General features: G+C 42.0%; 1 protein-coding gene across 1 annotated transcript in view; it reads left to right on the top strand.

The window, feature by feature from the left end:
- Positions 1-14,792, top strand: part of LOC120048027 (rap guanine nucleotide exchange factor 2-like) — a 148,149-nt gene that overhangs the window by 58,584 nt on the left and 74,773 nt on the right. The window contains exon 4 of the mRNA XM_038993699.1: positions 2,016-2,099. Within this exon, the coding sequence (XP_038849627.1) occupies positions 2,016-2,099 (84 nt within the window). The remainder of the gene's footprint in view (positions 1-2,015; positions 2,100-14,792) is intronic.

Here is a 14,792-nt window from a genome sequence, read left to right as displayed (position 1 = left end):
ATGCTGTTGAGTGATTGCCGATTTTATAGCCACCAATTAATTTTGGCTGTTAATTTCTTATGGCTGCAATCCCGCTAACGGGATCGATATGACAACAGCCAGTGAAAGTGCAGGGCGCCAAATTCAAACAACAGAAATCTCATAATTAAAATTCCTCAAACATACATGTGTCTTATATCATTTTAAAGGTAATCTTGTTGTTAATATTAATAATATAATAATTTCAAATATGCTTTTCAGCGAAAGCACTACAAACGATTATGTTAGGTCACCACCAAACCACAATAAGCACAGCCATTTTTCCAGCGAAAGATAGCAGTCAGAAAAAGCAGAAATAGAGATAAAATTAATCACTAACCTTTGATTATCTTCATCAGATGACACTCGTAGGACTTCATGTTACACAATACATGCATGTTTTGTTAGATAACGTTCATATTTATATAAAAAAATCTGAGTTTACATTGGCGCGTTACATTCACTAGTTCCAAAAACATCAAGTGATTTTGCATAGCCACATCGTTTCAACAGAAATACTCATCATAAATGTAGATGATAATACAAGTTATACACATGGAATTATAGATATATCTCTCCTTAATGCAACCGCTGTGTCAGATTTCAAAAAAACTTTACGGAAAAAGCAAACCATGCAATAATCTGAGACGGCGCTAAGAACAATAGCCAAATTAGCCGCCATGTTGGAGTCAACAGAAACCAGAAAATACATGATAAATGTTTCCTTACCTTTGATGAACTTAATCAGAATGCAGTCCTAGGAATCCCTGGTCCACAATAAATGCTTGATTTGTTCGATAAAGTCCGTTATTTATGTCCAATTAGCTACTTTGGTTAGCGCGTTTGGTAAACAATTCCAAAGTCACAAAGCGCGTCCACTATAACGTGACAAAATGTCCAAAAGTTCCGTAACAGTCAGTAGAAACATGTCAAACGATGTATTGAATCAATCTTTAGAATGTTAACATACATCTTGAATAACGTTCCAACCGGAGAATTACATTGACTTCAGATGAGCGATGGAACGGAGCTGCCTCTCACGTGAACGAGCGTGTTCAATGCGTGGTCACCTCATGGCAGTGATTACTCATTCCTGTCTCCTTCGGCCCCCCTTCACATTAGTCATCAGACAAAGTTCTATTGACTGTTGACATCTAGTGGAAGCCGTAGGAAGTGAAAACTCATCCATATCTCGCTGTAATTTCATTGGGAGCTTGGTTGAAAATCTAGCAGCCTCAGAAAAAATCCAAACAGGAAGTGGAACTTCTCAGGTTTTTGCCTGCCATATGAGTTCTGTTATACTCACAGACATAATTCAAACAGTTTTAGAAACTTCAGAGTGTTTTCTCTCCAATACTAATAATAATATGAAGATAATAGCAACTATGACTGAGGAGCAGGCCGTTTACTCTGGGCACCTCTGTGCACCTTTCATCCAAGCTACTCAATACTGCCCCTGCAGCCATAAGAAGTTAATATTGCCAGAAACGTTCTGAGCAAGTAATGTATGAAATAACACGCGCACAAAAATACTGCAAAGTTAACTCGGAGCTAGAAACAGAGCGACCATGTCTGTCGGTGCCATCAGTAGAGACACCATAATGTGTCTGTGCTGGTATTTCCTCCTAGATCTGTACTATCAATGGGCTGTTTTATGTTAGGTCTATTTGAATAGAGAACCATGGCTTGCCAAGAAAACTATCAGAAAACCCTCTCAATGGACTATTGAATCCTCCCTCATTGTACTGTAGTCATCTGCTGCTGCTTCTGGCTACTTTAAACAGCAAATCTGACATTATCGTCACTGGAATTGACAACTAATGAGTTTTCTATTCGGAAGCTGGACAACTGTGTGTCATCCACTCTGTTGTACTGCTCAGGGTTCGTGTGAGTTCGTCTGTGACGTGTAGCACGCTGTCTGTGTTTTCACTTGGGTGTGTGTGCAGGTTTGAATTTGCGATTCACCAGTTCAATTCTCTCTATTTTCTCTTTCACAGCCCGGATGACGTCGGAAGCTGCTGGTATATCCTACTGTCCGGGTCCGTCTTCATCAAGGAGTCCATGTTCCTGCCAAGAAGCAGGTACGAACAACAGCAAGTTGGGACTGGATTTGATCAAATTGTCGGCAATTTTGTAATCACGTTTTTGACCCAAGGGTGTCTTATATCAGAGTAGGACTATATGTGCATTGGACTACAGACACTACAGGTGCAGACAAGTGAATAAAACTATGATTAATTTCACCGACTGAAATGTTAGGCTCACTGACTGACTGAATTATTTGTCCCCCCCGACTGAATTATTTGTCTCCTAGTCTAAAATGTTAGTCTCAATTAATAAATGCAGTGATGAAATCCAGTCTTGCATGCGGGATTCGCTTTCCCGACTGGGTGTCTTGAAACAATGCTCCTTTATGTAAAAAAAAATTGGCAGTACGAAGCACAGTGACTTAAGAAGCTTAGCTCTAATTATTCTGTCATATCTCAGGGTCAGTAACACTCATAGCTCATATGCATGTCTGGAGCATCGTTGCCACAGACCCGCGTTCCACTCCATCTGAAAATTGCCAAGAATCAGACAGCCGCTCCCCACGCTCAAATTTAAACTTTTCCCCTTTCCAAGGTGAAAGTGTGTCTCCTTGAGAGGGATTTGAGGATATTGGCAGATTAGACTTTAATGCTTGAGAGGCAACCACTAGGGAGAAGGGGTCTGAAAATGTTTGCTCAGCGTATGATGCAGGCACACAGGGAGGCACTTAGTTGTGCCGGAGGAGCTATATGGGTTTAATATAAGCCCACTTAGTTGTGCCGGAGGAGCTATATGGGTTTAATATAAGCCCACTTAGTTGTGCCGGAGGAGCTATATGGGTTTAATATAAGCCCACTTAGTTGTGCCGGAGGAGCTATATGGGTTTAATATTAGCCCACTTAGTTGTGCAGGAGGAGCTACAGTGGGGAGAACAAGTATTTGATACACTGCCGATTTTGCAGGTTTTCCTACTTACAAAGCATGTAGAGGTCTGTAATTTTTTATCATAGATACACTTCAACCGTGAGAGACGGAATCTAAAACAAAAATCCAGAAAATCACATTGTATGATTTTTAAGTAATTCATTTGCATTTTATTGCATGACATAAGTATTTGATCACCTACCAACCAGTAAGAATTCCGGCTCTCACAGACCTGTTAGTTTTTCTTTAAGAAGCCCTCCTGTTCTCCAGTCATTACCTGTATTAACTGCACTTGTTTGAACTTGTTACCTGTATAAAAGACACCTGTCCACACACTCAAACAGACTCCAACCTCTCCACAATGGCCAAGACCAGAGAGCTGTGTAAGGACATCAGGGATAAAATTGTAGACCTGCACAAGGCTGGGATGGGCTACAGTACAATAGGCAAGCAGCTTGGTGAGAAGGCAACAACTGTTGGCGCAATTATTAGAAAATGGAAGAAGTTCAAGATGACGGTCAATCACCCTCGGTCTGGGGCTCCATGCAAGATCTCACCTCGTGGGGCATCAATGATCATGAGGAAGGTGAGGGATCAGCCCAGAACTACACGGCAGGACCTGGTCAATGACATGAAGAGAGCTGGGACCACAGTCTCAAAGAAAACCATTAGTAACACACTACGCCGTCATGGATTAAAATCCTGCAGCGCACGCAAGGTCCCCCTGCTCAAGCCAGCGCATGTCCAGGCCCGTCTGAAGTTTGCCAATGACCATCTGGATGATCCAGAGGAGGAATAGGAGAAGGGCATGTGGTCTGATGAGACAAAAATAGAGCTTTTTGGTCTAAACTCCACTCGCTGTGTTTGGAGGAAAAAGAAGGATGAGTACAACCCCAAGACACCATCCCAACCGTGAAGCACGGAGGTGGAAACATCATTCTTTGGGGATGCTTTTCTGTAAAGGGGACAGGACGACTGCACCGTATTGAGGGGAGGATGGATGGGGCCATGTATCGCGAGATCTTGGCCAACACCCTCCTTCCCTCAGTAAGAGCATTGAAGATGGGTCGTGGCTGGGTCTTCCAGCATGACAACGACCCGAAACACACAGCCAGGGCAACTAAGACGTGGCTCCGTAAGAAGCATCTCAAGGTCCTGGAGTGGCCTAGCCAGTCTCCAGACCTGAACCCAATAGAAAATCTTTGGAGGGAGCTGAAAGTTCGTATTGCCCAGCGACAGCCCCGAAACCTGAAGGATCTGGAGAAGGTCTGTATGGAGGAGTGGGCCAAAATCCCTGCTGCAGTGTGTGCAAACCTGGTCAAGAACTACAGGAAACGTATGATCTCTGTCATTGCAAACAAAGGTTTCTGTACCAAACGTTAAGTTCTGCTTTTCTGATGTATCAAATACTTATGTCATGCAATAAAATGCAAATGAATTACATAAAAATCATACAATGTGATTTTCTGGATTTTTGTTTTAGATTCCGTCTCTCACAGTTGAAGTGTACCTATGATAAAAATTACAGACCTCTACATGCTTTGTAAGTAGGAAAACCTGCAAAATCGGCAGTGTTTCAAATACTTGTTCTTTCAACTGTATATAGGTTGAATATTAACCCATTTGTTTTTGGAATAATGCACAGTACACTGTGACAGATAATCATATCACCTGTGCTGTTTCAGCCCAATCTTTACAATACATGAAGGGAAAGATAATGTACAGTTGAAGTCGGAAGTTTACATATACTTAGGTTGGAGTCATTAAAACTAATTTTTCAACCACTCCACAAATGTCTTGTTAACAAACTATAGTTTTGGCAAGTCGGTTAGGACATCTACTTTGTGCATGACACAAGTAATTTTTCCAACAAATGTTTACAGACAGATTATTTCACTTATAATTTTCTGTTTCACAATTCCAGTGGGTCAGAAGTTTACAAACACTAAATTGACTGTGGTTTTAAACAGCTTAGAAAATTCCAGATAATGATGTCATGGCTTTAGAAGCTTCTGATAGGCTAAATGATGCCTATAGGAAATTTGTGTGCATAACTGAAAAAGCGTGTGCGAGCAAGGAGGCCTTCAAACCTGACTCAGTTACACCAGCTCTGTCAGGAGGAATGGGCCAAAATTCACCCAACTTATTGTGGGAAGCTTGTGGAAGGCTACCCAAAACGTTTGACCCAAGTTAAACAATTTAAAGCCAATGCTACCAAATACTAATTGAGTGTATGTAAACTTCTGACCCACTGGGAATATGATGAAAGAAATCAAAGCTGAAATAAATAATTCTCTCTACTATTATTCTGACATTTCACATTCTTAAAATGAAGTGGTAATCCTAACTGACCTAAAACAGGGAATTTTTCCTAGGATTAACCTCTCTAGGCTAGGGGGCGGTATTTTCACGTCCGGATGAAAAGCGGGCCCAAAGTAAACTGCCTGCTACTCAGGCCCAGAAGCTAGGATATGCATATTATTGGTAGATTCAGATAGAAAACACTCTGAAGTTTCTAAAACGGTTTGAATAATGTCTGTGAGTATAACAGAACTCATTTGGCAGGCGAAACCCCGAGGACAAATTATCCAGGATTTTTTTTGTTTGAGGTCAGTCTTTTTTCAATGGTTTTTTTATGGGGATGTAGATTTCTAAGGCACTTGCTTGCAGTTCCTATTGCTTCCACTAGATGTCAAGTCTTTAGAAATTGGTTGATGTTTTTCCTTTGAGAAATGAAGAAGTAGGGCTGTTCAGAACGAGGGTCGAGTCTAGTGTACTGTTTGTTTGGGGCGCGCGACCTGAAAGCTCGCTCCACTTTGTTTTTATCCGCTATTGAACGCAGTTTCTCGTCTTAAATTTGATTGATTATTTACGTTAAATAAGTAAAATTGTATTAGGAAAGTTGTTTGAAATATTTGGACAAAGATTACAGGTAACTTATTAGATATTTTGTAGTCATGTTGTGCGAGTTGGAACCGGTGTTTTTCTGGATCAAACGCTCCAAATAAATGGACATTTTGGAGCTTTAACGACGGAATTAATCAAAGAAAAGGACAATTTGTGATGTTTATGGGACATATTGGAGTGCCAACAGAAGAAGCTCGTCAAAGGTAATGCATGAATTATATCGTTATTTCTGGGTTTTGTGTCGCGCCTGGCGGGATGAAATATGATTGTCTGTGTTTGTTTGATGGGGTGCTGACCTCAGATAATAGTATGGTTTGCTTTCGCCGTAAAGCCTTTATGAAATCTGACACGGTGGCTGGATTAACAAGAAGTAAAGCTTAAATTTGGTGTATTGCACTTGTGATTGTATGAAAGTGAAATATTTCTAATAGTTTAATTTGAATTTGGCGCTCTGCCATTTCACTGGATGTTGTCAAATCGATCCCGTTAACGGGATTTGATCCCTAAGAAGTTTTTAAATGTCAGGAATTGTGAAAAACTGAGTTTAAATGTATTTGGCTAATGTGTATGTAAACTTCCGACTTCAACTATATATCTTCATTAATAAAACATGGTTAGTCCCAGTCAGCTAGAAAAGGGCTAGAAAAGGGTTAATGGAGGCAGTGCCCTATATAAACCCTTTATTGATCACACTTTCCCTTTAATTTGTCTTCATTATTATCACCGTTGCACTGAACCTAGCTGATCGCCCACACTTCGCCTGAAGAAACCTCCCTGATCTTCTTGCCTAATGGTAACCACAACCATTTGTCAGCTGTTCCCAGCAAGCTTGGGTCCAGTTTTATAGGAATATAAACTTAATTGCCATGTGAAAACTGACTCCTCCCTTTGTTCAAAATGACACCCTATTCCTTACAGTATGTAGTGCACTAGTTTTGACCAGAGCCCATAGTGCTCAGATCAAACGTAGTGCAATCTACAGGGAAAAGGAAGCCATTTGGGACGTAACCCTTTACTAACTCTAACTGCTGTCATTTCCTGATGAAAACAAGTTGCGCCGTTGTCTAATGAACTTCTGTAAAGCCTCTAAGACGTACAAGGACATTTCTGTGACAGAGGAAAGGTCTCTGCACATTTTTGCTGTTGACCGAGAGTCGTTCTGTTCTTTCGACCAATCGTTTGGTCAATGTTTAAATTTCTTTGTTCATATATAGACAGATATACCCTATGTGTTTGAATAAAATCAACTAAATATGCACTGAGCTTGTGTGATGCTTTAACCACACTGTTTGATTAAATAACTAACACACAAATTAATCCAGAAAGTACCCGATACTCACACAAAAAAATGACAGCTAGTCCCTGTGTAACTGCCACACGTTGTCTCATTCTCCTCCCTACTGTCGCGAAAAGGCACCACAGCACAGCAAGTGTTTTTTTTTGTGCTATCCGTGCTGAAGCTGCAACATCATTTCAGCCATTTAGTTTCTTTCTTGTTTCTGATTGAAAAGTTATGTTCCTGAAATCCCTAATTTGTAACACATGACAGCAAAATGTTTGTGGAGGACATGAAAAAGAAACTCGAAACGGGCAAATGTTTACTGGTTGCTCAGGAGGGAAAGGGGAAGTCAGATCTGTGGAAGACATTCATTTAAAAAAAATGTTACCTTTATTTAACTAGGCAAGTCTGTTAAGAACAAATTCTTATTTACAATGACTGCTGGGCCAACTGTTTGCTGCCCTATGGGACTCCCAATCATGTTTTTCAGCCTGGATTTAAACCAGGGGCTGTAGTGACGCCTTTTGCACTGAGATGCAGTGCTTTAGACCGCTGCGCCATTCGGGAGCCCAGATAGATTTGACTTAGTTGTGGAAACTACTGGAGATCAAGAGAAAGGAGGGTATAGGAGCAAGTGTTGCGTGAGTATTGTGTGTTTTAACAGTTGCTGTTAGATTACACTTATTTATTTTTTTCAGACCATTTGGAACAGTTTAAACAACACTAAATAAGTGTACCAGAAAGTCTGTTTTAACTGGGGGGGAAGAAAATATTTGTGTATATATATATATATATATATATTAAGCCTTACAGCAGACTAAAAACAGTTGCATGCGTTTGTGAATTGCGGTTTATTTATTGTTTAGGCTAATTATTCAAAGCTCAAACTAAAATGCTTAGTTGCATTTCAAAGCATGAATGTCTCGTGCTGTGTGATGGCATGAACGAATGAATGGTTCATTGATTGATCCAGTAGCCTATATATTGAAATATAGGCCTAAGTACGTTACGGTATTAAAACTTAACAGGATGCGCTCTCAGGCCTACAGCTCAATGGTTGTTATACAAGGATACTATACAAAGCCTACTAATGATAACTGCATTACTTATTATTATAATGATAATCATAATAATTGTAGTAACAATAAGGAGATCAAAAAAAGGGAGGTTATAGGAGTGAGAGCTGCGTGCATATTATGTGTGACAAACAGCTGCGCTTAGATTAGAGTATTTTTCTATCTGTTTGGAACAGTGTAAACAACACTAAATTATAAATAATACCATTTATGTTCTAACGAAAACAAATTGTAACGACTATATTACAGCATAGTAAAGATGTTAATTTTGCCGTTGCATGCGGCTTGGTGTTCACAGAATCAGTATGCTGTCAAACACTCAAACAGGCAACAGAAGAAAGATCTGTCTTATTTCCATAGATCTATATAGATTTATTAGGCCAGGCACATTTTAAAAGTTAAGCTATTGAATATAGAACTAATTTAAATTGGGGTTTCCTCTCTCCTCCAATTTTTTTTGACAATTAGGCTAAGGCAATGGCTGTTTCCTCGTCTCTGCTGCTGCCTCCGCCGCATTGTTGTCAATCCCAATATGTTGGTTAACTTTGCTATTATGCACATAGCAACATAGGGAAAGGCGGAAATTCTGCTGCGCACTGAAGATTGTTTCAGAACTGTGGAAAGCGACCATATCCAACTTGGGAGAAAGCGCACGTGTTGTGATTTTAGTGTTGCACCGTTATTTTTACATATAAAAAATATATATACAATTTCAGTATCACATGTCTTACAGTGATGGACTGTGCCACCCCTGTGGCCTCCACGATGGATTAGTCCACTGAGACAGGCACGAATCAGACGGTTGTCTTGTGCACCGTGAAGAGATTTCTTTTTTGTGACTGCTCGACTGAAGAAATCTCGGTCGACCAACAGGCTATTGACCAAACAATCGACTAGTCGATTAAATGAGGTATGCCATAGTGAGATGCATAATAACAATCCTCTTTTTTGAATTGTTACTCACTATGCCAGTGTTGTTGTCCAACCCTTGGTTTGAGATACGCTGTTTACACTGAACGTCCAAGCTCAAATTCACAATTATAAGAACGCTTGTTGAATTGAACCTGTAAATCAAGCGCTGTTTGTGGGTTGAATACTTGGATAAGACAAAAAAACAGGACCAAAACAGCACAGTATAGCATATTCAGACACTCCCCACTAGTCAACATTGTAGCCTGTTGCATCATAGAGTTCATGTTTATGGTCTGTAGGGAAGGACTGGTGGAAGAAAGGGTCACCCTCTCACTCACACCACCCCACTCCTGGCCTGTCCGCTCCCAGGCCTGCAGGAAGTGAGCTGTGCACTGGAATGTTGGCCAGAGTACGCACAGCGTAGCTAGAGACAGGCAGACACACACACACCCCCTCTCACACTCACTCAAACACCAGCAGGAGGGTGCAACTATGAGCGGAATGAAATGCTGCGATTGATCAGAACTTTCCCGAACTGGATGTACTCTTCTAGGTAGTTGTAGACTGAGGAAGGACTTTGTGAGAGAGGATATACATACCAGATGACAGACGTCTGACAGGTATGAGTTCATTGAGCTTTTCTTAACTTCCAGGCACTAGGCGTGAGTCTGTGAGACATGTTTTCCCTAGGAGGACCAGCACACAGTAGCCCAATGGTAGGTTGTAGCTGAAATTATGACTTTTCTCCAGCAAGGGAGCTGGTGGGTTGAATGATTAGAGTATATGAAAGATGTCAGGAATGCAAGGCATGTTTTTTAAAATTATTATTTCGGTATTGTTAGCGAGTACACTGTGCCTCCAGATCAGCTCAGCAGAGAGATTTGTTGGGTTGAGGTTATACATCCGTTTGGCAACTGAACTAACACTACATGTACCTTTGTGCTTTTGAATTTGTGGGGAAATTTATGAAAGGTGTAGACACGATTTGATGTTTTGAGATGCACTCCACTCGATGTGTACCCAAATGGAAGCACTCCACCCTATTTCCGCGTCATTGAAGCATCAAGTTATATTTCGGGAAGTAAAATGTATGAGTCATTAGTCACAAGTCACTTGTGAATTCTTTGCCTGGATGTCGGCTTCTATTTACAGTTCAGGAAGGCTACCATGTGCCCGAACGGCATTTGTTTGTGTTGGATGGGCGAGAAGGCATCAGACGCTCTGCACTCTTTCGATGCCCTCTAACCATCTGACTGTCTGTTTAGCCTTTGGTCGGTTGGAGTTGGTTGGAGACCTTAAACCATTAGTTTCCCGGTCATGTTTTCATTGACTTTGATTACCCCTGAGGCACTCTCTCCGCCCACCTCCTTGCGGCTTCACCACCACCAAGCAGCAAAAATCTTGCATAACCAGGGGATTAATCTTTGTCTGTTAAAAAAGAAATTCGTACTTGTAACCTTTACTGTTTCCATCTAATGATTTACATTCCCAAAACGTAAACATATAGCATTGTTATGACTCGTCTGGACAGGTGGGGGAAGTTGTAGTGGATTGACGCCTAAACAAGTCCCACATGTGGAAGTCAACTCCCCTTCCCCCTACACTCTCTCTTCGAACATAACCTTATTAGCTCATATACTGTGACAGTTGTAGAAAGAACACTATGAAATGGCGTGTCGGAGTACTTATGGAAAGGAATGTAAATGGAAGGGCATGATTGAGCACGCTATTCGGTGGTCTCACAGCTAAGAGTGCATAAGCTGCAGCTGAGGCAGTCTCATCACCAGTCAAGTCAAACAGTAATGATTGGCATTAACCCCACACAGCTTAACACGCTCGACATATTGTAGTAGCCCTGCACATCAATCCTTCTTTTAGAACACGCTTAGACGACATGTTTTTAAAACCATTCTTGTCAGTCATCAAATGTAACCTTGAAATGCTATAATTTAGGACTAATGGGAACAAACAGGATTGTGAAAGAAGCATTGATAGGGTCACACATGTGTAACAGTATTTATTCCATCCTGCCCCAACCTGGGCTTAAACCAGGGACCCCCTGAACACATCAACAACTGCCTCCCATGAAGCATCATTACCTATCGCTTCACAAAAGCCACAGGGGTAACAACGACTTCAAGGTCTCAGACCGATTGACATCATAGAGTTGAAACTCTACACGCGTGCACCACTAACTAACTAGCTAGCCATTTACACTGGTTACACTCACGCCCTTTGCACTTCTCATTTTCTGCAGCAACCACACGACAGAGCCCAACCGAGTGATTCGGGTCCCCCAACCTGGGCTTGAATCAGGGACCCTCTGAACACATCAGCAACAGTCACCCTTGAAGCATCGTTACCTATCGCTCCACAAAAGCCACGGCCATACATAGCAAAGAACACAACTACTTCAAGCTCTCAGACCAAGTGGCATCACCGATTTGAAACACTTTTAGCACACACCAGTATCTAGCTAGTTATTTCATACAGTTTACAATTGGAATAGAGAACTTGTGGCAACTGCAACATTTATATAAACAAAAACGACATGACATTATAAAATCCGTGTACACGGTGTGTGTGGTTAAAATCAGCAAAAAACACATTTCTTTCCACAGGGTCGTGGGGTGAGACAGGGATGCAGCTTGAGCCCCACCCTCTTCAACATGTATATCATCGAATTGGCGAGGGCATGGCACTACAACAGTCTGCAGCACCCAGCTTCACCCTACTAGAATCTGAAGTCAAATGTCTACTGTTTGCTGATGATCTGGTGCTTCTGTTCCCAACTGAGGGCAGCCTACAGCAGCACCTAGATCTTCTGCACAGATTTTGTCAGACCTGGGCCCTAATTGTAAATCTCAGTAAGACAAAAATGATGGTGTTCAAAAAAAGGTCCAGTTGCTAGGACCACAAATACAAATTCCATCTAGACACCGTTGCCCTAAAGCACATAACTATACCTACCTTGGCCTAAACATCAGCGCCACAGGTAACGTCAACAAAGCTGTGAAAGATCTGAGACAAGGCAAGGACCTTCTACGCCATCAAATGGAACATGAAATTCGACATACCAATTAGTATCTGGTTAAAAATACTTGAATCGGTTATAGAACCCTTTGCCCTTTATGGTTGTGAGGTCTGGGGTCCGCTCACCAACCAAGAATTCACTAAATGGGACAAACACCAAATTGAGACTCTGCAAAGATATCCTCAGTGTACCTAGTAAAACACCAAATAATTATTGAGAAAAGAGCCATTAAATTCTACAAGCACCTAAAAGGAAGCGATTCCCAAACCTTCCATAACAAAGCCATCCCCTACAGAGAGATGGCGAAGAGTCCCCTAAGCAAGCTGGTCCTGGGGCTCTGTTCACAAACAGAGCCCCAGGACAGCAACACAATTAGACCCAACCAAATAACAAGAAAATAAAAAGATAATTACTTGACACATTGGAAAGAATTAACAAAAAAACTGAGCTATTTGGCCTTAAACAGAGATTACACAGAATGCCTGCCACTGTGTCTGACCCAAAATGAAGGAAAACTGACTATGTATAGACTGAGTGAGTATAGCCTTGTCATTGAGAGGCCAGCATAGGCAGACCTGGCTCTCAAGAGAAGACAGACTATGTGCACAATGCCCACAATGAGGTGGAAACTGAGCTGCACTTCTTAACCCCCTACCAAATGTATGACCATATTAGAGAGACATATTTCCCTCAGATTACACAGACCCATTAACTCCCATATCTACTGGGTGAAATACCACAGTTTGCCATCACAGCAGCAAGATTTGTGACCTGTTGCCACAAGAAAACGGCAACCAGGGAAGAACACCATTGTAAATACAACCCATATTTGTTTATTTTTCCCTTTTGTTCTTTAACTATTTGCACATTGTTACAACACTATATATATATATATACTGCTCAAAAAATAAAGGGAACACTAAAATAACACATCCTAGATCTGAATGAATGAAATATTCTTATTAAATACTTTTTTCTTTACATAGTTGAATGTGCTGACAACAAAATCACACAAAAATTATCAATGGAAATCAAATTTATCAACCCATGGAGGTCTGGATTTGGAGTCACACTCAAAATTAAAGTGGAAAACCACACTACAGGCTGATCCAACTTTGATGTAATGTCCTTAAAACAAGTCAAAATGAGGCTCAGTAGTGTGTGTGGCCTCCACGTGCCTGTATGACCTCCCTACAACGCCTGGGCATGCTCCTGATGAGGTGGCGGATGGTCTCCTGAGGGATCTCCTCCCAGACCTGGACTAAAGCATCCGCCAACTCCTGGACAGTCTGTGGTGCAATGTGGCGTTGGTGGATGGAGCGAGACATGATGTCCCAGATGTGCTCAATTGGATTCAGGTCTGGGGAACGGGCGGGCCAGTCCATAGCATCAATGCCTTCCTCTTGCAGGAACTGCTGACACACTCCAGCCACATGAGGTCTAGCATTGTCTTGCATTAGGAGGAACCCAGGGCCAACCGCACCAGCATATGGTCTCACAAGGGGTCTGAGGATCTCATCTCGTTACCTAATGGCAGTCAGGCTACCTCTGGCGAGCAAATGGAGGGCTGTGCGTCCCCCCAATGAAATGCCACCCCACACCATGACTGACCCACCGCCAAACCGGTCATGCTGGAGGATGTTGCAGGCAGCAGAACGTTCTCCACGGCATCTCCAGACTCTGTCACGTCTGTCACATGTGCTCAGTGTGAACCTGCTTTCATCTGTGAAGAGCACAGGGCGCCAGTGGCGAATTTGCCAATCTTGGTGTTCTCTGGCAAATGCCAAACGTCCTGCACGGTGTTGGGCTGTAAGCACAACCCCACCTGTGGACGTCGGGCCCTCATACCACCCTCATGGAGTCTGTTTCTGACCGTTTGAGCAGACACATGCACATTTGTGGCCTGCTGGAGGTCATTTTGCAGGGCTCTGGCAGTGCTCCTCCTGCTCCTCCTTGCACAAAGGTGGAGGTAGCGGTCCTGCTGCTGGGTTGTTGCCCTCCTACAGCCTCCTCCACGTCTCCTGATGTACTGGCCTGTCTCCTGGTAGCGCCTCCATGCTCTGGACACTACACTGACAGACACAGCAAACCGTCTTGCCACAGCTCGCATTGATGTGCCATCCTGGGTGAGCTGCACTACCTGAGCCACTTGTGTGGGTTGTAGACTCCGTCTCATGCTACCACTAGAGTGAAAGCACCGCCAGCATTCAAAAGTGACCAAAACATCAGCCAGGAAGCATAGGAACTGAGAAGTGGTCTGTGGTCACCACCTGCAGAACCACTCCTTTATTGGGGGTGTCTTGCTAATTGCCTAATTTCCACCTTTTGTCTATTCCATTTGCAACACAGCATGTGAAATTTATTGTCAATCAGTGTTGCTTCCTAAGTGGACAGTTTGATTTCACAGAAGTGTGATTGACTTGGAGTTACATTGTGTTGTTTAAGTGTTCCCTTTATTTTTTTGAGCAGTGTATAATATGACATTTAAAATGTCTTTATTCTTTTTGAACTTTTGAGTAATGTTTACTGTTAATTATTTTCTTTTTCACTTTTGTTTTATCTATTTCACTTGCTTTGGCAATGTAAACATGTTTCCCTGGGATAGCAGTTTTAA

Source organism: Salvelinus namaycush, chromosome 5, assembly GCF_016432855.1.
Source record: "Salvelinus namaycush isolate Seneca chromosome 5, SaNama_1.0, whole genome shotgun sequence".
NCBI lineage: Eukaryota > Metazoa > Chordata > Actinopteri > Salmoniformes > Salmonidae > Salvelinus > Salvelinus namaycush.
The sequence above is the reverse complement of the archived record's forward strand: the minus strand, read 5'-3'. Positions and strand labels throughout refer to the sequence as shown.